The sequence below is a fragment of the Meriones unguiculatus genome, chromosome 14 (genome assembly GCF_030254825.1).
Source record: "Meriones unguiculatus strain TT.TT164.6M chromosome 14, Bangor_MerUng_6.1, whole genome shotgun sequence".
Lineage (NCBI taxonomy): Eukaryota > Metazoa > Chordata > Mammalia > Rodentia > Muridae > Meriones > Meriones unguiculatus.
The window spans coordinates 5369621-5390373 of NC_083361.1; the positions used below are offsets into that span (position 1 = coordinate 5369621).

Here is a 20753-nt window from a genome sequence, read left to right on the forward strand (position 1 = left end):
TGTGTGTGCAGGGCCTGTGGAGGCCAGAAGAGGGCGTCGGGTGCCCTGAAGCTGGAGTCACGGACAGTTGTGAGCCACCGTGGGAAATGGGAGCTGAATTCAGATCCTCCGCAAAAGCAGCCAGTGTTCTTAGCCTCTGAGCCATCTCCCCAGCCCTCAGAGGGCGGCGGGTGAGAGTCGGTTATTTCCCTCGGCCTATGGAGCTTGGCAGGAAGTCCCTAACCCCTAGCCCGTTTTGCTGTCCCAGGGTTCATGTCCTCTCTCTCCAAAACCTACTACGAACCAACAGTAATCCAAAACATTTTGGTGCTGGCACGACAAAAATATACAATATTCCTCTATTTTATTCCAAAATACTGCATGGACTAGAATAGAAATCCAAGACAGAAGCCCTCATACATGCGGCCAGACATTTAAAAACATTTACTTTTAGTTTACACATGTGACTGTTTGGCCCGCACACGTGTACGTGTGCTTTTGTGTGCTTTTTGACAAAGGAGCAAAGGCTGCTTGATGTGGGGTGACACTCTTCAGCGCCTGACCCGGGGAAACGGGATCCCACATGGGGAAGAAGGGTGAGGGACGGTCCTCTTCATGGATGTTACAGTATGTTCACCTTGGCCGTCTTGTGGGACTCCCTAACGGCGGAGCAGTGGCTGTCCCTGACTCTCCTGCCTGTTTGGGCACCCGTTTCCTCACAGTGACTTGCCTGGTCCGGCCTCCGTACAGAGGGCGGCGTCTCCCTCAGCCTCGGGCACCAGGGCTGGTTCTGTCCACGCGAAGCCTGTTCTGAGGAGAAACGGATGCCGGTGTGTGGGGGGTGGGGTGGGGGGGGAGGAGCATGGGCAGAGGGAAGCAGTGGGGAGGCACTGGGGGAGAAGAGTGAGGGGAAACTGGTCAGGACGGTTCTCCCGTCGCAGTCTCGCTGGTACTGAGTTGCAGGCACGTGACTCCGCGTGTCTGGGCATCTTTTGTTTGTTTCCTGACAGGCTCTCATTATGTAGCCCCGGCTGCCCTGGGACTCACTCCGTAGACCAACCGGGCTGACCTCGAACTCACGGAGATCCACCTGCCTCTGCCCCCCGAGTGCTGGGTTCCAGGCGTGCGCCACTACGCCGGGCTACGATAGCGTTTTAGGGGAGGGGTATCCAACGAGCTAAATAGCACAAATGGGTTTGGCCGGGATGGGCTCGTGGGCCTCTTGGTGAGCAAGCGATGTGCGTGCATTTCCCTGAGTCTCCACTAGGGGGAGGTGCTAGACCTGCTCTGGCCTGTCCGTGGGCGTCTGGAAAGGTCCCCCTGGCTGGGATCCGGTCAGCACCCGGTGGGAGGGCTCTGGCAACCTGACCTCCCCACAAAGCTTTGTTCAGGAGCGTGGTCCCAGCCCCTGGGAGACAGGGCAAGGAAATCGTGAGTTCCAGACCGACCTGGACTAGATAGAAAGTTACAGGCCGGCTCTCCAGCGACTCTGATTTACGTGTGTGTGTTTATGTATGTGTGTGTTTATGTATGTGTGTGATGATCCTCCTGCTCCCTCCTCCTCCGTGAGGGATTACAGGTGTGAGCCACCTCACCCGGCTCTTGAGAACACTCAAGGTCCTCCAGACCTTGCTTTCATGACTGCAGGCTGTCGCTCTAGACAGTTGTGAGCCGCCGTGTGGTTGCTGGGGATTGAACCCAGGACCTCTCGAAGAGCAGCCGGTGCTCTGAACCTCTGAGCCGTCTCTCCAGCCCGAGCATCTCTTGGGCAGGGTGTGTCCCATGCCTGCAACCACTTGGGAGGCTGTGCCGAGACAGGAGAATTGCTGTGACTTCAAAGCCAGCCTGGGGGTGAGAGTCCAGTGTGTTTGTTTGTTTGTTTGTTTCACTCTTCCGAGTTAGTTTCACTCCTAACTCAGCAGTTGGGAGCCCTGGCAGCTTTCCCAGAGGACCCTTGCTTCATTCCCAGCGTTCATGCTGAATGGCACAGACCTGCCCGGCACCCCAGCTGTCGGTGGACCTGCGGCCTCTCAGTGGGCGCCTGCACTTGTATGCCCAGACGGACGTGCATGCGTGAAGTTAAAATAGTAAAAAAAAATCTTAAAAATACTGTAGGGGCTGGAGAGATGGCTCAGTGGTTAAGAGCAGTGGCTGCTCTTCCACTGGACCAGGGTTCAATTCTCAGCACCCACGTGGCAGCTCACAACTGTCTGTAACTCCAGTTCCAGGGGATCGGACGCCTTCACGCAGACATGCGGGCAGAGCAGACACCGATGCACATAAAATGAAAAATAAAGATAAACAAATCATTTAAAATGGATTTTAAAGACTGCTCCGAGGGCGGGCATGTCATTGGAAAGGGTTTTGCAGGGCAAACCTAACGACCTGGCAGGTAAAAAATAAATAAATAGAAACAGCCGAGGGCTGGAGAGACGGCTTGACTGGCTGCCCTCGCAGAGCTTTGAAATTAGGTTCCCAGCGCCCACGCGGCAGCTCGCGACCTTAGGCGGCGTCTGGTGCCCTCTCCTGGCCATTGCGGGGACTGCATGAGTTTGGACCTGCGGGCGACACACGGGTTTATTACAAAATAAGGGGTAAATCCTAAAGAAAAACAAAGACGTGGTGGCGAACCAAGAGCTCGCTCTTTCCGTGGCCGCAGAAGAGCCCACTGCCCGTGTCCCCGTGCGGACACCTCGTTGAGGTCATGCAGTCCCGTTTGGTGGACATTTGGGTGGTTTTCATCTGGGGCTGGGCCATGACGTCACCCCCCCATGTCCACGTTCAAGTTCTGCTCGATACCTGTTCCCCGCGGGCGACAGGGCTGTGAGCTGCGTGCGGTGGCCCTGCCCTGCCCCTGCCTGCAGATGTAGCGATGGCCACGGGAGAGGCGAGGCTGCTGGCCGGGGCTCGCGGCCCCGCCGCTTTCCCAGCCCCGCAAGCTGGGCTCCTGAGGTCTGCTGCACCGTCGGGCTGGAGGTTACTGGGGGCTGTCACTGGGGGGGGGGTTATTCTGCCCTCTGTCCCCAACCATTAATTATTAACCGCCCCACCCCCACCCCCCACCCCAAGCGCCTGCCATCCTAAACATCTGCCCGGTTAATCAGTCACCGCCCCCACCCCCACCCACCCCCCAAAGCTGGGCAAGGGGCATTTGCTGCGCGCGCTGTCCGCCTGGTCCCTTCCCCCGGGTGCGGCGGCGACCGGAGGCTGACCATGGTCTGGACCCGTGTGCGGCTCTGCGGCCCCTCCGGCCCCTCGGCCGGCGGCTGGCGGCCCCTGCGCTTCGACGGCGGGGCCTTCCGCCTCAAGGGGACGGCGGAGCTGGCGCGCGCCTGGCTGGTGCTCCGCCTGTGCGCCTGGCCCCCCGCGGTGGCCCACGGGCTGGCGGTGAGCAGCAGGGCGCGGGGCCTGCCCGGGGTGGCCCCAACCCGGCTCTGAGCCCTCCCCCGCTGCCCCCCAGCTCCAGGCCTGGTCTCGGAGGGTCCTGGGCTCCCGGCTCTCGGGCGCGCTCCTCCGAGCCTCCGTCTACGGGCAGTTCGTGGCCGGGGAGACGGCCGAGGAGGTGGAGGGCTGCGTCCGGCAGCTGCGGGCCCTGGGGCTCCAGCCCCTGCTGGCGGTGCCCACCGAGGAGGAGCCAGAGTCCGCTGCCAAGAGCAGGTGAGCAGAGGGAGGGAGCGAGCGAGCCGGGGTCCCGGGGAGGAGGGGCGATGGCAGGGAGGAGGCTCCCGGGCCGGGGAGGCTGACCTCGCTGGCCGCGCAGCGAAGCCTGGTACGAGGGCAACCTCCGCGCCATGCTGCGCTGCGTGGACCTGTCTCGAGCCCTCGCGGACGCCCCCGGCCCCGCCAGGAACAGCCTCATGCAGCTAAAGGTGACGGCGCTGGCCAGCACCCAGCTTTGTGTAAGTGACAGGCGGGACGGGGGTGGGGACCCAGAGGTGGCCGCGCCCCCACACCCTCCGCCCCAGGGTACCCTCACGGTGCCAGCCGCCGCCCCATTTCAGAAGGATCTATCGGCTTGGATCCAGAGGCCAGGAGGTTCCTCGGAGCTGAGCCCCGAGGGGCTGGCGGAAGCCATGGACTCGGGCCGGGTAAGGACGAGGGTGGCCTGGATAAATGTGGGTCTCCTGAGGGCCTAGGGGCGGGCGAGGGGGCGAGGAGCTTCCCGGAGCAGGCATCCAGGCAGCAGCACGGTCTCCACAGAGGACAGGACTTGAGTCTCACCTCAGTCGCTGAGCACCGCCCTGAATGCCTGTAATCCCAGCTCTTGGGAAGCTGAGGCAGGAGGATGACGCCACTGAGGTCAGCCTGGGCCGTTCAGTGAGGCTTACCTCAAAAAACACACAGGCCGGAGAGAGGGCTCGTGGGTAGTGGGGAGAGGGGCTGCAGACCCCCTTACTTCTCCCGGCTGTTTGGGAGCGGAGCTGTTTCTCTCCCTCTGTCTCGGAGCCACCACAGCATTGTCTCTGGCCTCGCCAAACTGTCACTGGCCACACCCCAGGCCACACCTTTTCCTGGGCTCTCACATTTATACCCCCAGAGCCCTGGACCACGCCCCGTCTGGGCCACAGCAGCTGTGAAAGGCCGCGCCCGCCCAGGATGAGATAAATATCAGCTGTGATGAGCCCAGCTGAAATCCCACACTTGGGGTTAAAAGGGAAACGCGCTTACATAAGTGGGCTTTCAAGGAAGCCAAAGCTTCCCTCGCGTTCCCGCCCCCGCGTCCCCAACCCTGCTACACCGGCATGTGCTGCTGCGAAAATAAGTTTTGGTTTTGGTGTTTGTTTGTTTGTTTGCTAGTCAGCAGCTACACTAGTCTAAGCCTCCTGCATGGGATTTTCCTTCCCCTCTGTGTGCCTGTGTTTTGAAACAGGCTCTTCCGGCGTAGCCTAGGCTGGCCTAGAACTTGCAATCTGCCTTCTCGGCCTTCCCAGTGCTGGCGTGACAAATGCTGGCCACCAGGCCTAGCCCTTTATTCGTTTATTCTTCATGCGCTCATTCTTCTGTCCGTTCATTCATTCCTTAGTATTGTTCTAAAGCCCTGTTTCTGCGTGCGTGTGCGTGTGTGTGTGTGTGTGTGTGTGTGGCCTCAGGCCCGCCACACGAGGTGGCATCTCCGGGTGGCAGCAGCGGGCGGGAGCTGTCTGCGCGTCCTCCCGTCGCTGCGCTGAAATCCTCTGACAAACGCGACATGAGGGAGCACGGCTGACGCGCTGTGAGGACGCCCATCGCCGGGGGAGGGGACGTCAGGGCCGCAGGGACGGGACGCCGCGATCCGGGACCCGCACCCAGAAGCACGCGCCACCTGCCGCGGTGGCCACACGGGGTCGGCAGAGCCCCGGAAGCTGCCGGCTCCCCCGGGCGCGGGTCCCCCGTCGAGCGGCCGCTCTGCCGGACCCTTCCCCGACGCCTCAGGCGCAGACCCCGTGGGGTGGGTGGCGAGGCCAGCAGCGCCGCCTGGAGGCTGCCTCGGGCTGGGGCTGGCCCGGTAGAGCGTCCTAATCGGTTAAACTAGTTTTGCCTCCTGAATAAAAAGCGAATGTTTAGTGAAAACTGCCAGCCGAGCCAGGCTGACGGTAAACACCCAGAGACGTGGGGGGGGGGGAGGGAGCTAAAGGCCGTCCTTGGCCACACAGTGAATTCTAGGTGAGCCTGGGGCGCGTGCCCCAGGTAGACGGAGGCAGAGATAGCCCTTGAGCCTGAGGACACACACACAGTAGGACCACACAGCTCCCTTTCCGTACGTGGAGCCTTCCTGTCGCTCCAGGACTCCCCATCAGCCTGGGGGGTGAGTTTTGGTTGGGTTTGATCTTGTCTTTTCCTTTTAGGGCTGGATCTCAGATAGCCCAGGCTGGCCTCTCGCTCACTTCGTAGCCCAGGGTAGCCTTTCGTTCCCAGCCTTCCCGCCTCCCCTTCCTAAATGATAACGCTACAGGTATACACTACCACGCCTGGCTTGTGTGGTGGTTTTACTTATTTTTGGAGACCCCCTCTGCGGCCCCGGCTTTCTCCTTCCCTTTTTTCTTCCCTCCTTTTTTTATTCTACTACATCTTTATTGATGTAGCATGTGCGTGCGTGCGAGTGTGCGTGCCTGTGTGCGCTGCCCGGTATACGTCCACAGCTTGGAGTGGAGGTCAGAGAACAATTTTGAGGACTCAGCGTCTCCGGCCCCCTCGTGGGTCCTGGGACTTGAACTCGGGTCTTCAGCCTTAGCAGCAGCTGCGTTCAGCCGCGGATCCATCTCGCTGGCCCCTTTCTTTCTCTATAGACAGACTAGCCCAGGCTGCCTCCACCTCCCAAACTGTGAGATTACAGGCATGCTTTCCCAGGAATCCTGATTTCCCACACACTGGTCACACACACACACACAGACACGAGCACACACACACACCCTTTCCTGGCGGGAGAGCGGAGGAGCCAGCAGTGCTGAGCACACTCCCTGATACCCCCTAGGGCGTCCAGCTCCCCTGCCTCAGCGCCGAACAGAACCGGCACCTGCAGGCCTCCCTCCGCCGCTTGCACCGCGTGGCGCAGGTAAGGCGTGCGTGGCCCGGCTCCCCGCCCCGCTGGACCCCGCCCCGCTGGACGCCGCTGTCCCCGACCTCGGTCCCCTCCCCCGCAGCATGCCCGGGCGCAGCACGTGAGGCTCCTGGTGGACGCGGAGTACACGTTCATCAACCCCGCGCTGTCCCTGCTGGCGGCCGCCCTGGCCGCGCGCTGGAACCGCCCCGGGGAGGGCGGGCCCTGGGTGTGGAACACCTACCAGGCCTACCTGAAGGTGAGCCCTGCGCTCTACGGGGCCGTGGGTGGGGCCCGGCACCCCATCCTCCTGAGGCTGCCTATGCGCCCCCCCCCGCAGGACACCCACAAACGGCTGGAGTGGGACGCTGAGGCCGCACACAAGGCTGGCCTGGCCTTTGGGGTGAAGTTGGTGCGCGGAGCCTATCTGGACAAGGAGCGGGCTGTGGCCCAGCTCCAAGGGACGGAGGACTACACTCAGCCTGACTACGAGGCCACTAGCAGAAGGTAGGGAGAGGCCAAGAGGCCGTGGGAGAAACCGCTGGGGGATTCTAGGCAGGGGCTCTGCCCCTGAGCCACACCCCAGCCCCCTCACTGGGGAATTCTAGGCAGGGGCTCTGCCACTGAGCCACACCCCAGCCCCTCACTGGGGGATTCTAGGCAGGGGCTCTGCCCCTGAGCCACACCCCAGCCCCTCACTGGGGGATTCTAGGCAGGGGCTCTACCACTGAGCCACACCCCAGCCCCCTCACTGGGGGATTCTAGGCAGGGGCTCTGCCACTGAGCCGCACCCCAGCCTTGTATTTAAAAGACTCTTGCTAATCTCCCAGAGAGACCTTGAACTCACTCTATAGCACAGCGAGGCTTTGAACTTGCAATCCTCCTGCCTCGTCGTCCAGAGTAGCTGGAATGACATGCTCATCACCTTCCATGGAGTGCTGAGGCAAACATTTTGTGTGTGTCCCCATGTCCACCGCCCCTGCAAGGCTCAGGACACTTTTGTTTCCCATCGGAACATCGACCTCCTCCTCCGTCCTTCCCGGCCCCCTCCACAGCCACCCTCAGCTTAGCTGCTTTCCTCTGCAGTCATCACCCCTGAGGCTACGTCCCTGCTGTGGACACTTGGGCTGTCACTAATCATGTTCTGTGCACGTATTCCTTACTCTTCTCACCGCTGTGACAAGAGCTCTGACAGAAGCCAGTTAAGGAGGAAGCGGTTTGTCTGTCTCATGGTTTGAGGTGTGACAGCGTGGGCATGAGGTGAATCTCACGCATGGCCACGCTGAGTCCTCAGTCAGGAAGCAGAGGGACCTGGGTGTTGTCGGCGCATCCTGCCTCCCCCATCGAGGCTTTGTTGGTTGATAGGTTTTCCTTCTCCGTGTAGCCCTGGCTGTCCTGGAACTCACCCTGTAGACCAGGCTGGCCTTGAACTCACAGAGATCCACCTGCCTCTGCCTCCTGAGTGCTACGTTTGAGGCCAGCCTGGTCTACAAAGCGAGTTCAGTTCAGCCAAGGCTACACACAGAAAGCCTGTCTCAAGAAAATAAGACAAAATCCATCCATGCTGCAGAGACTAACCCTGGGTAAATGTCATCTCGGGCATGGACGAGGCAGCCGTCGGGTCAGAGACCATTCAGTCCTGGCCTTTAGAAGCACGTTTGTCATCCTTGTCCGTGAGAGGCTGAGGCAGGAGGACCATGAATTCAAGGGCCTGGGCTACCCAGTGAGACTGAGTGTCTGAAAACAGAAGAGAGAGACGGCTCTGAGGAGCTGGTGCCATAGCTGAAGCAAGGACAGGCATCCCGTCCGGGGGCTTGGTCCTCATCCCCTCCATGAGCTGAGCGGAGCCCTCCTTCAGTTACAGCCGCTGTCTGGAGCTGATGCTGCGCCGGGTGTCCCGCCACGGCCCCCTGTGCCACCTCATGGTGGCTTCCCACAATGAGGAGTCCATTGGCCAGGCGACTAAGCGGTATGAAGTTAAGGGCGGGAGACCGGGGCCCTGAGAGGCCCTGCCCCTTTCCTGTGCCTGCAGGACGGTGATGGGAAGGGGGTGGAGAATGAGGGACAGGAAGAGGAGGCCCGAGGGGAGGTCGTGACAAATATTTAACCCCACCCTGCATGATGACACACACCTGCTACACAGTCCCCGGAAGGCTGAGGCAGGAGAATCAAAAAGTTGATGCCAACTTGGGTTACCTAGTAAGAATCTTCTATGCCTTTGTGTGACAGGGCATTCTCCCTTATTTACCGAGACACAGGGGAGACTGGGAGATTCCAGGGAGTGGCTGACGCTCAACAGAACTGATGGAGTTATTGACTGATTGATTTGATCTGATTTTCATGTGTGTGTGTGTGTGTGTGTGTGTGTGTGTGTGTGTGCACCCATGAATGCAAGTGCCAGGGGAAGCCAGAAGAGGGTGTCAGATCTGGAACCAGACTTATAGACAGTTGTGAACTGCCGGGTGGGTGCTGGGAGTCGAACCCACGTCCTCTGGAAGAGCAGTCGGTGCTTTTAACCACTGAGCCGTGTCTCCAGCCCTGCAGTGGTTGTTTACCGCTGGGTCTGAGGATAGAGTAATTTCTCAGAATCATCTGTGGAAAACTTGTTCTAGGACGAATCTCCATGGAAACCACGATCTTCAGATGCTCAAGTTCCCCCTGTCAGATGCTGCGATATTTTAATGTTTGCATGTGGCCCCTGGACCTCTTCCTGTGGGCTTGGTGTCATGAAGCTTATGTATACCGCCTAGAGTGATCCGTGTAAACGCTGCATAACTAGTTACACTGTCAGGGGGAGACCGTGCAGGTTTTGAGCACAGACTGGCCCACCCTGGCGTTTGCTCCCAGGTGGAAGCTGTGGGTGAGGGACTGTGGCTCCAGCTGCCCACCCGTACTTGAACTCTTGGGTGGGGAATGGCTGACTTGCTCTCCAGATCCAGCCGCTGTCTGGACTGATGATGTGCCTCCTTCCGCAGCATGTGGGAGCTGGGCATCCCTCCGGAGGGGCCTGTCTGTTTTGGACAACTTCTGGGCATGTGTGACCACGTCTCCCTGGCCCTAGGTAGGGGAATGGCCCGTCCCTCCGTTTCCACCCCCCCCCAGCCTCCCATCCCCTCCCAGCCGGATCCCTCCCGCTGTCCCCAGCCACCATCCAGCTCCACTCCCTCAGGAAAGCCGCTCATCCTCCAGTTCCCTCCTGACAGATCAGTGGTCCAGTGCCCGCGGCCCCTGCAGGGCCGTGCCTTGTGTCTTCTTTCCTGGTCTGTGCCAGCTCTTGTTTAAGGCGCCATGCGGCCCGTCCTGACTGCTGTCCCTGGGGCGGTACAGCAGACTCCTTGCCTTCGGGGGGCACTAAGGGTGACAAAAGCTTTATGGCTGGGAAGATGCCCAGCGGGTAAAGTGCCTAGCGTGTAAATCTCCAGAACCCGGGCGAAAGCCAGACAGCGCTGAGGATGTCTGTCATCCTAGACCGCCTGTGGGGTGGGAGGCAGAGGCTCCAGAAGCCTGCAGGCCACCTCGTCCAGTTTCAGGCAGTCAAGGAGGCCCCTCTCACAACACAACCTAGCAGCGATGACTTCCAGCTTGTTCTTGACCTAACACGTTCTCTAGGGGTGTGGAGGGGTGTGGGGGCGGGCGTCCCATGGACTCTCCCCAGAAGGTGTGCTTTTTCTGAGTTCTAGTTTAATGTGGGCCGGGGCCCCAATAACTCCCGGCCCAGTCAGGCTCCCAGCTCCACAGAACCTCATAACATGCTAGGATATCCAACAGCAATTCCTCCTTCCCGGACAGGCTGGCTTCCCGTGTCTGCGCTTTCACTTTCTTAAGTCCTGAACTAGTAGACCCTTGCTCTCAACTGAGGTGTTTGTAGCCAGGCGTGGTGGGGCACACCCTTAATCCCGGCACTTGGGGGGCAGAGGCAGGTGGATCTCTGTGAGTTTGAGGCCAGCCTGGTCTCCAAAGCGAGTCCAGGATGGCCAAGGCTATACAGAGAAACCCTATTTCAAGAAAAGATAGGTAGATCGATAGATATCAGTCGCATAACAACCAGTCAGAAAGGAGGAAGGGAGGGTGAACAGAGGGAGAAGAGGAAAAGCATTTGTTTTAATTGCTTGCTGTAGAGTGTTTTTTTAGTAATGAATTATATCTCAGACACCCACTCTGCCATCCTCTGCGCAGAGGAGTTAACTGTTGTTGCCAATTCCCAGGAACAGCTCTCTCCCTGAGCCCACGCACGCCCAATGCTCTCCCCAACAGGGCAGGCTGGATATATGGTCTATAAGTCTATTCCCTATGGCTGCCTGGAGGAGGTGATCCCCTACCTGATCCGGAGAGCTCAGGAGAACCGGAGTGTGCTTCAGGGTGCCCGCAGAGAACAGGCTCTGCTCAGCCAGGAGCTGTGGCGGAGGCTGCTGGGAAGGAAGGCCTGAGGGTCCCTCTGCCGGCGCCACCGGGGGCCGTGTGCTCAATAAAGGTCCGAGACCCTGGCCCTGTCTGCGCTTCTCTGAAGCTGCCTCCCTGTGGAAGGGCTGCTCCTGCCTCCACCACCAGAGCTTGGGTAGCATGCCCGAAAGTCAGGAGCTGGTTAGTCCTAGGTGGTGACACACTCCTCTCATCCCAGCACACTGGAGGCTGGGGCAGGGGGACCATGAGTTCCAAGCCAGCCTGGGCTACACACTGAGGAGGAGGAGAGAGAGAGAGAGAGAGAGAATGAATGAATGAATGAATGGGTCTTTCGAAGGTCCTCTATCCTTCAAGGAGCTTGGTCAGGGATCTATTCAAGAATTCTTCCCATCTCAGAGGATCGAAATAAATCACACAGCTGAAGAGCAGAACCTGATGACTTAAGACAAAAGGCTTGGCCAAGGCCACATGCCCAGGATGGGTGGATAAACATTGCTCCTTCAGTTAATAAACATTGATGGGCAGGCTGGCAGGATGCCTCTGTCGGTAAAATGTCCGGTGCACAAACATGAGGAGCTGAGTTTACTCTCCAGCACCCATATAAACTCCAAGCATGGTGGCATAGGCCGAGACAGGCAGATCCTGGTCAGCCAACCCAGCCCAATTGGTGAGCCACAGGTCCCCAGTGAGAGGGGCTGTCTCAGAAAGATGTGGCACTCGGAAGCACAGGCAGGAGTATTACAGGTTCAAGGCTAGCCTGGACTACAAAGTAAGACTCTATCTCAACAAAACAAAACGAAATAAAACCAAGAGCTGAGAACATAGATCATTGGCAGAACATCAGCCTAGAGTCCCCCAGTGAGGGGCTGGGGTGTGGCTCAGTGATAGAGCAGGGGATGGAGGATGGGTATGGCTCAATGGTAGAGTTTGTGCTTAACATATACAAGAACTTGAATTCCATCTCCAGCACTGAAAGTAATCATCAACGTTACAAAGATGGAAAGGAGCCAGATGGTGGTGTACAGCTTTAATCCCAGCACTTGGGAGGCAGAGGCAGGTGGATCCCCGAGTTCAAGGCCAGCCTGGTCTACAGAGTGAGTTCCAGCACAGCCAGGGCTACACAGAGAAACCCTGTCTTGAGTACCAAGCCACACCACATTAAAAAAACGCACAGAAAAAAAAGGTTCAGATGAAGGAGCGAGGAGACAAGGACAGGGGTGCATAGGGACCGATGGTGCAGCCTCCAGACTTTGTCTGTGCTCCAGAGACAACAAGGAATCATGGGAGCGACCGGCAGAGGAGGGTGGGGCCAAGGAGGGCAACGGAACCAGGCAGTGATCTCCTGTGTCAAACGATAGGAGTGACCCCAAGCCGCAGCAGTGAACAGGTTAGGTCACGCTGCTAAGTACAGACACAGTTCGAGACAGCCTTCTACAAGCAATGGAGCCAGCCCTGACTAGAGGAGGCCAAACCGCCCTCCTGAACGCCAAGGGCATCAGGCTTTCATTGACTTCTCTGGGCAGGGGGAGGAGGAAACGTCTCGTAACTGTCCGTCAGCCACGGTTTTTGTCTCCAAAGAGTAAGGATCCCAGCAGTTGGAAGGTGGAGACAGAAGGAGTGAGAGCCCGGAGTCACAGTGATTGTGAAGGGAGTTATGGTTTTGGGAGACCTTCTCCCCTCCCCCACCCTCCCTCTTTATCTTACACACACACACACACACACACACAGGTGATCTGGTAGATTAAAGCATGGGCAGCTCTGCCCAGGAGCCTCTGAATTACAGCCGGGAGCTGCTTGCATGGACAGGACAGGGCAGGAAGGTTTTCAGGAAGACGCAGAGACCGGATGACAGAAACAGGCGCCCACCCCGATGGGCCCACCTCATCCTGTGTGACAGTGTTGAATGCCCAGCTGTCAAAGAACAGACCTGCATGCAGCGCTGAGTAGGTAGCAGCCTTCAAAGGTTGACGGTGGGAGGGTCAGGGTCAGGCGGGACATAAGGGCAGGGGTGTCAAGCCCCCCCCCACCTCCATCATCTCTCGGTTATCTCCAGCCCCCATGAGAGAGTCCGTGTTTGCTGAGTGTGCCTAAAATCCCAGCACTGGGAACTGAGACTAGAGGTTGCAAATTCAAGGCCAGCCCACACTACATAGTAAGAAATTATCTCAAGCAAGGGGCGGGGCGGCCTTTGGGGTGGGCAAGAGCAGCCTACAAACATTTTGGGGAGTGTTGTTTGGTTTGTTTACTGAGACGGGGTTATTCTTTGTAGACTAAGCTGGACTTGAGCTCCTGGCAATCTTACTTGCCTCCAATTCCTGAGTTCTGGGAAGAAATGAGCCGGCAACACTTGGCTCACGTTTCTGCAAAGTGACCTAGGCAATTGTTGCCATGAGCCCAGGTCAAGGGCGTTACACCCGACGGAGTTGTAGGCTGTGTTGGTCTAGGGGGCTCCTACTTTGTAAATATCCTTGCGTTCTGCCGCAGCTGTTGAGAGGAACAGGGCGGGAGGCAGGCAGTAACGAGCGCATCATGGTTAAGGCGGCGTCAGGATAAGAATTCATCTGCCCTCAGGCTCGTTGCTGGGGTCCCTACCTGTTTCAGAGACTAGAGAAGCTAGGAAAGGGTGGAGACTGGGTGGAGAGGAGCGGGGCGTAGGGAATGGGCCAGGAGGAAGGGCTGGGGAGGTAGCAGGGGCCCAGGAGAAAGCAGAGTGTGCGGATCCTGAGGCGAGGGCCGGGGCGGGGCCATGATGGTCCAGGACACGTCTAAAGGGCGGCGTCCTAAAGGGCCCTCAGCTATGCGGTGCAGGGAATTGACTGCAAACAGCCGAGAGATGGCTGAGCGCGGGAAGACGAGAGGAGCCGAGAGGGTGCGTCTGGGAGTCGGGGAGATGGCTGAGCTGTTAGCGCTGGCTGCTTTTCCAGAGGGCCCCGCGCCTTAGCACCTCACGGTGGGTCACGAGCCCCTTTAACTCCAGTTCCAGGGGCTCCTGTCCCCTCTTGGGGCACCGTGGGCATTAGAAGCCCGTGCGGTGGATGTACGTACATACACACGGCAAAATTCATACACATAAAATAAGAGACTCGAGCCACCCCAAGTCCTGGAGCGGGCAGGCAGGAGCGAGAGCTAGCTGGAACCTCTTGGATCAACGTCTCTGTTCTCTCCTGCGACGGGATGGGGGTGAGGGAGCGTTACTTTTTAGGGTGGGCTACTGCGCAAGTGCAGGAAGCCGCAGGCCTACTTGCCCCTAGGATTCCAGCGAGGCCTGCCATAGCTGTACCACGGTCACGTGACAGTCACGCTTGCGCCCAACGGTAGGTACCGAGCCGTCAGGGCCAGACTCCAGTTCCGGAACTATTTGGAGCTTTCAGGACCCCACACCCACTTCATCCCCACTTCCAGCCCCAGCCCAGCTCCCCTTTCACTCAGACCCCATCTCCATTCTGGGAACCCAAGACCTCCCCAGCCCACAGGCCGCGCTAGCCCCTTCGTACCCCCAGAACCCTACCCAGCTTTGGATTCTGCCCGCAGCTCTCGAGTTTCCCTGGAATGCCCACCCCTGTCCTAAAATTCCCGCTGTCGCCGCTGTCGCCTCTGACCCCTCTCTTGGGCTCCCGGCCCAGCCCACCAGACATCTTCTTCCCCGTCAGACCTTCCCGGGTGGCCTCAACCGGACTGCTCCCCACTCTGAGCTGGCCCTGTTGCCCTTCACCTGCGCCCTGCCCTCGGGAGGCTGCAAGCCCGCCGCACATGCGTTCGCGGGCCGCACGCTTCCCGGTGGAGCTGGGCTTCGTGAGGGATCCAGATGCCCAGGTGGGCCGTCTGCATCGCCTCGCTATGGCTGGAGGCCCGTGCTGGGGCCTGGCCAGGCTCCTGCGTGGAGGTGAGCCTCCGCTGCCGGGATGGTGTGGGGCAAGAGCCAGCAGCGGAGGGACGGCTTCAGTTGGCCGGCCCGTAACTGGGTGCCAGGGTGCTGTATGGTTCCACTCCTGCTGGGCGCCAACGTCTGTGGTCAGAGACAGGATATGAAGGGGAGTCTGGCCTCTGCTGGGAACAAAACGTATGCGGTAGGAAGTGTCTTCACAGGGTGTCTCACGCTGGAAGCCGTTCTGCAGAAAGCAGGGGGAGGAACCTCTTGGGCTGGGCTGGGCGAAGGTCCTAGGGTCTAAGAGAACTGGGTCTGTAGGTGAGTAGCTGACTACAGGGAGCTGAGGCTGAAGGGTACTGGACCCAGACAATGAAGAGCCTGAGACGGCGGGCGAGCCTAGCTGGGTTTGGTTGTGTTCAATGAGAAATCAGTGGGTCCGGAAGTCGGACGTGCACACTGCGATGAGCAGGCGACAGTTTCACAAGCTGACTCTGTGTCTGGACACTGTCTAAATTTGCTTACCAGCCGAGAAGGCTTGCTGAGGTTTAATGTCTTTGTCAGCTGAACAGAGAAAGCATCCAGCATGAAGCACGTGTCATCCCGTTCCTCAGGAAGCTGAGGCTGGAGGGTGAAGAGTTTGGGAGAAGCCTGTGTTAATGAGACCCTGTCTCAAAAAATGTTTTTTGTTTTTTCCCCTTATTTTTAAAAATTAAGTCTGTCTGGGCCTGGTGGCACATGCCTTTAATCCAGCACTCAGGAGGCAGAGGCAGGCTGATCTCCATGAGTTCAAGTCCGGCCTAAAGGGTACACAGAGAAACCCTGTCTTGAAAAACAAAACAAAACAAATAAGCAAAAAAAAAAAAAAGAATTAAATGTTTTTGCACTAAGCATCATGCTTGCTGTTGAAGTTTATAATCATAATTAGTAATTCCTATCTAAATTTTCTGAGGTTTTTTCTCCCTAGTTATACACAGGTATTACATTACATCGACATATATATATATATATATATATATATATATATATGTTAAAATGTGATTTTTCCCACTGGTGCTAGGGATAGAACCCAGTGCCTTATTTGTGCCAGGCAAGCATTCTACCACTGAGCCACACCCCAGCCCCTCACTGGGGGATTCTAGGCAGGGGCTCTACCACTGAGCCACACCCCAGCCCCTCACTGGGGGATTCTAGGCAGGAGCTCTAACACTGAGCTGTACAGGACAGAGCTTTTGTCCTTTAATCCACTAAAGTCCATTACATTGATAGGTTTTCTTACATTGAATCACACCCGCTTTCTGGGGATAGGTCGGGTTTCCTTAGGTTTTTGCCTGTGTCATCATATGTGGAATTCACTTACAGTTTTCTGGTTCTGGAAACTGTCGTCTAGTTTTGGAATTAAGGTCAGGCTGGCCTCATAAAACCAGCCTTGCCCTCTTAGCGTACTGTTTGTTTTGGAACAGCTTGTTTGGGATGATGTAATCCTGGCAAAGATCTGTGTTTTGGGAAGATGCCTTTAGGGTACAGGTTGAGAGTGCAAAACCAGTTAAGCTGTCATTGCAGAATTTGTCGGGGTCTGTGAGTAAGACGTAAGGCAGAGAATGGTGCTGAGAGGTTCTGGAGAACCACAATTCCCCCCCGGGCTGACACCTCTGCTCTGGGGAGGATGAATATTTTCACGGCAGACGGGTTCTAGCTCCATGGAGCTTCTAGTGTGTTGAGGTACTAGTTCTTCGAGGACACAGAAATGGATTCTGGGATCAGGGCATAGGTGTCCCGCCGTGGAGGCCATGGCTAGGACAGAACCAGGGGCAATGGCAGGATGACGAAGAAGGAGGTGGAGCAGGCACCAAGCCAAAGAGAGACAGGGGAGGCCAGAGCTGACCAGCATTTGCCTAGGGGCGGGGATGTCACTCGGCTGCGAGAGCGTTTGTTTATAATGTGCAGTGTCCGTACCTACACCAGTCATGGGGGCGTAGACCTGAGGCCAGCCTCGGGTGCATATTGAGCTCCACGCGAGCTGCGGGTTGCCTAGTGGCTGGAAAGACAAGCTGGGGACCCGGAGCGGACACAGTCTTAAGCTTTCTGTCCCTCAGTTGTCCAGATAGACGGTGAGAACTCCGCCGGGCAGACGGCGCTCTTCCTGTCCGCGCTCCTGGGCCACGCTTCTGCCGTGCGCCTCCTGCTGACCTTTGGCGCCAACCCCAACCAGTGAGTGGACAGCCCCCAGCACCCCAGCCCTCCCAGGGCGCAGGTACCCCTGTCCCCTGAGTTAAAGCTCATCTCTGTTGTCACTGTGGCGCCTCCCAGGGCTCCCAGGCACTTCTTCCTCCACGCGTCCCGCTTTTCAGGTCGCCTCCCGTCCGCCCCGCCCCCGCCCCGCTCCCTTCGGTGCCTGCCTCCTCCCTGGTCGACCATCCGGCCCTCGCCCCTCCTCCTGTCCTAGCCGCTGCCTCGACGGCAGCACACCCGTGCACGCGGCTGCCTCCTCCGGCCGAGGGTTGGTGCTGTGGCTCCTGCTGCAGGCAGGAGGCGACCTGCGTCTGCGGGACCAGCAGGGTCGCACCCCTCGAGACTGGGCTGAGCGGGGTGATAGCACGCAGAGCTGGGAGGTGAGCGGGGGCGCCCCAGGAGCGCGCGGCAGAGGCGTGGGGGGTGGAGAGGGGAGCAGTGCCCCGAGCGCGGGGGATGGGGTGGGCGGGCGGAGGCGTGGGGGTGGGGTTGGGGAGGGGAGCGGCGCCCGGAGCTCGGCGGAGGCCTGGGGCCAGCCTGTGACCCCGTCTGACCCCGTGCCCCACCCAGGTGCTGGAGCTGTTGCAGTGGTGCCGTTCCCACATGTCAGCATTGGTGCAGAGCGGGGAGTTGGCGCCCACTGTGTCCCTGAGTCAGCTGCAGGCTGGCTCTGGGCACAGCCTGTGTGGCCCGCTACCCTCGCTGAGGCTGGTGCAGGCAGACAGGTAACAGCCCACGCCCTCGCGCCTCCAGGGCCAGCACACCCAGTGACCTCATACTTACCCTCAGCCTGCCCTCTGTCCCAGGGCGCTGAGGCAAGGGCAGCTCAGGAGATCCCCCAAAACCCCCGCGTTGGGGTTCGGCCAGGTAAGAGGGAGAGGACGGGAGGGCAGGAATGACCCCACCCCCACGCATCCTGTCGGTGTTGAAGCCCTGCTGTCTTCCCTCCCTCAGCTGAGCTGCCTCCAGCCCCCGGCACTGGTAATGGGCATCCCGCTGGCAGACCCCAAGGAGCTAGCGCCAACCCAGGGTGAGCCTGACCGTACCTACGAGAGCAGTTCTCATACCCTCATGGCCAAGTGAGAGCCTGTTCTGTGCCCCCAGAGAGCCCCTGCCTCCCACTTCCCTCACCAGGAAACCCTGCCCGTGCACTCACCTGCTGCCTGTTCCCCAGCCTCCTGTGGAAGGGCCACCCCGTTACCGTCCGGCAGCTGAAGACCTCCGAAGCCCACCCTGATGTGCTGTTGGCTGACCTTCAGCACTGCAGGTTAGCAGTCCCAGCTGACCTCCGACGCCAGCAGGCCCTAATCCAGGGGCTGTGGCCCTAGCCAGAGCTGTAATGAGGCTTCGGCTCTGTGCTAGCACCCAGCCCAAAGCCTTCCAGCGACGGCGACCCCCCTTCTCCCTGTCGAGCAGTACCCAGATCTGTGTGGGAGAGGCCGAAGGGGTGGCAGGGACCTTAGGCCGGTACGGGCCAGGCTGGCTCCGCCACAGCTGGGCTGTGATGGGGTCTCAGTGTCAGCTGCTGAGGCAGTCCTCCCCTGGCCCGTGGCGGGTGGCAGCCCGGCTCAGCCCTCGCCCTGTGCAGTTGGGACAGGCTGTGAAGGGTCTGCTCTGTCCCCTCCCAGCACCCTGCACCACCCCGGGCTGCTGCTGCTGATGGCACTGAGCCCCTCGGAGGACCTGTCCAGACTGAGCCTGCTCTTTGAGCCCGTGCGCCTGGGCTCCCTGTATCTCCTGCTGCACTCTCCAGGAGCCGATGAGGAAGGGCCCCGAGCCCTGCCAGGCCTGCCGCCCTGCACGCTGCTGCTACAGGTGTTGGAGGCCCTGTTGTTTCTGCAGTCCCGCTGCTGGGCCCATGGTGGCCTCAGTTCCCATGCTGTGCAGCTCGTGCGGCCAGGCCTGGCCAAGGTGAGCCACCTGGAGCACGGGCGGCCGCTGCACCGGCCCAGGCCGCAGCCCAGGTGAGCGTCTGTCCCCATGTCTGCCCTGTGTCCCTCCCCGCAGGCACTACCTCACTAGACCTTTTGGCCTCCTCAGGCTGCAACAGGACTCCCCCAAGAGAGACCCAAGCCCAGGGCTCCCCCCGCCCCCCGAGCTGTACCCATGGCTACCGCTGGAGCTGATCCATGGCGACGTGCCAGCCACGACCTCAGACCTCTACAGCTTCTGCATCCTGGCCCAGGAGGTCTTCACTGGTCAGTGACCCTCCCTGTGCTTACGCCTAGCCCCAGAAACACCCCACTAGTGTGGCTCTCCTCATGGCGCTTCTTCACAGGAGAGCTGCCCTGGGCTGGGGGAGAGGGGCCTGAGGTGAAGGCTAAGCTGGAGGCAGGTGAGAGCCCAGGCCTGGACCCCTCGCTGCCAGCCCCCTACCAGGCCTTGGTTCAAGCTGGGCTGGGCCTAGAGCCCGCCGACCGCTGGGGAAGCCTGCAGAGCACTCGGTACCTGTTGCGAAAGGCCGTGGCCCAGGTACAGGAAGGGCAGAGTGGCGTGGGTACTTCTGGAAGCCTGGGCAGGGCCCAGCGCACTACGTCCCGCCTTCTTGCCACAGGACTCAGCACCCAAGGCCAGCTCTCCAGTCCAGTGGACAACGCTGTCTCCTGTAACCCTGGGCAACCTGCCAGGTTAGAGGGCAAGGGTGATGGCGGGCCACTGTGATGGTGTGCGTCACATTCCAACCATCTGTCTGTACCCCCAGAGCACCTGTACTGTGAGGGGGCTCCCAGGGCCAAGGCCAGGTCCAGGCTCGTGCTCCCTTCCCCAGGCCCTTCCCAGGTAGGAAACAGGACGGTCTGGGGGACCAAGGGAGGTGTGGGGACCCAGACAGCCACGTCAGTTCCTTGCCATTGTTTTCTGCAGGCTCTGGAGACTCCTGGGACCACAGGTCACAGTAGGGCCCAGTGGAGTGCAGCCTGGGACTCGAGCAGTAGCTTGACCCTCAGCAGCGGCAGCAGCCCCAGCTCCAGTCTTCATGTAGGCCCCAGGCCCAGCGCACACTGCTGCCCGGAGCCCACCTCAACAGTATGGATCCCCCTGGCCCACTGCTAACCTGTGACCCTTCCAGGAGTCTCCCAGCTCCCTCTCCCCTGAGCTGTGCTTCCCTGAGCGGCCCTGCTCCCCCCAAGGCCCTGCCCTGCACACCAGCCTTCTGGAGTCAGCTTCCCTGCTGGGGACCAGAGCCGGAGGGTCTAAGCTCTGCCAGGTAGCTGGCACACAGGGCTGCTGTTCTGGACCCCAGCCCTGGGAGTCCACCCCTGCATGCTGACCAACAAAGAGGCCTCAGGGCCCAGGGAGCTGCTGCCAGGGAAGGCCATGAGTAGAGTACCCAAGAGTCCCAGGCTCTGCGCCTCTGGGGCAGCTGGTGGCAGCGCCAACCTTTTCTCCTGCAGAAGCCTGACAGTGAGGACAGAGAGCCGAGGGAAGGGAGCCTCTTCTCCGGCCTACAGGAGTGAGCTAACAGGCTGTGCATAGTGGGAGGCCCGGGCCCCTCGTCCCTGAGCTAAGCTCAGGCCTGTCTCTGCCCTCCTGCTGCCCAGGATGGATCTGCTGGAGGAGATCATGGCAGAGCTGCAGAATAAATGCCACCTGGAAGACACGTGCAGGCTGAGCCCTGCTCTTAGCCCAGACGCCTCGGGTGCCCACAGCTCTCCCTGCAGACTTTACCCTGGGAGCCCCCCGGACTGACCCCAACCCTCAGTATTTGCCTCAAAGCAGAGAAAGTGGTAAAGTCCCCGTTTGTCTCTTCATCATTCACTG

General features: G+C 59.4%; 1 protein-coding gene and 1 long non-coding RNA gene across 11 annotated transcripts; one reads left to right on the top strand and one right to left on the bottom strand.

Annotated features, from left to right (window-relative positions):
- Positions 1–326: 326 nt before the first annotated feature.
- On the bottom strand, positions 327–4716 carry LOC132647121 (uncharacterized). Of its 2 annotated transcripts, none has more exons than XR_009585408.1 (2): positions 3950–4716; positions 327–784 (listed from the first exon to the last, which is right to left on the bottom strand). It is a non-coding gene; the product is annotated as an uncharacterized LOC132647121 (long non-coding RNA). The 2 variants fall into 2 exon arrangements; XR_009585407.1 differs by having other exon boundaries at positions 327–789.
- Positions 3118–20750, top strand: Prodh2 (proline dehydrogenase 2). 9 transcript variants are annotated; one of them, XM_060366657.1, is made up of 16 exons: positions 6863–7003; positions 8355–8465; positions 16859–16973; positions 17209–17374; positions 17565–17719; positions 17801–17861; positions 17949–18073; positions 18169–18261; positions 18623–18958; positions 19035–19192; positions 19273–19466; positions 19549–19621; positions 19696–19772; positions 19857–20018; positions 20387–20445; positions 20534–20750. In XM_060366657.1, the coding sequence occupies exons 2-16, from the start codon at positions 8435–8437 to the stop codon at positions 20679–20681; spliced, it is 1953 nt and encodes a 650-aa protein (XP_060222640.1). In that variant the 5' UTR covers positions 6863–7003; positions 8355–8434; the 3' UTR covers positions 20682–20750. The 9 variants fall into 9 exon arrangements, with proteins under 9 accessions (XP_060222641.1, XP_021496867.1, XP_021496859.1 ...); XM_060366655.1 differs by lacking the exons at positions 6863–7003; positions 8355–8465 and adding exons at positions 10923–14211; positions 14521–14780; XM_060366656.1 differs by lacking the exons at positions 6863–7003; positions 8355–8465 and adding exons at positions 10923–14211; positions 14548–14780.
- The last annotated feature ends 3 nt before the right edge of the window (positions 20751–20753 follow it).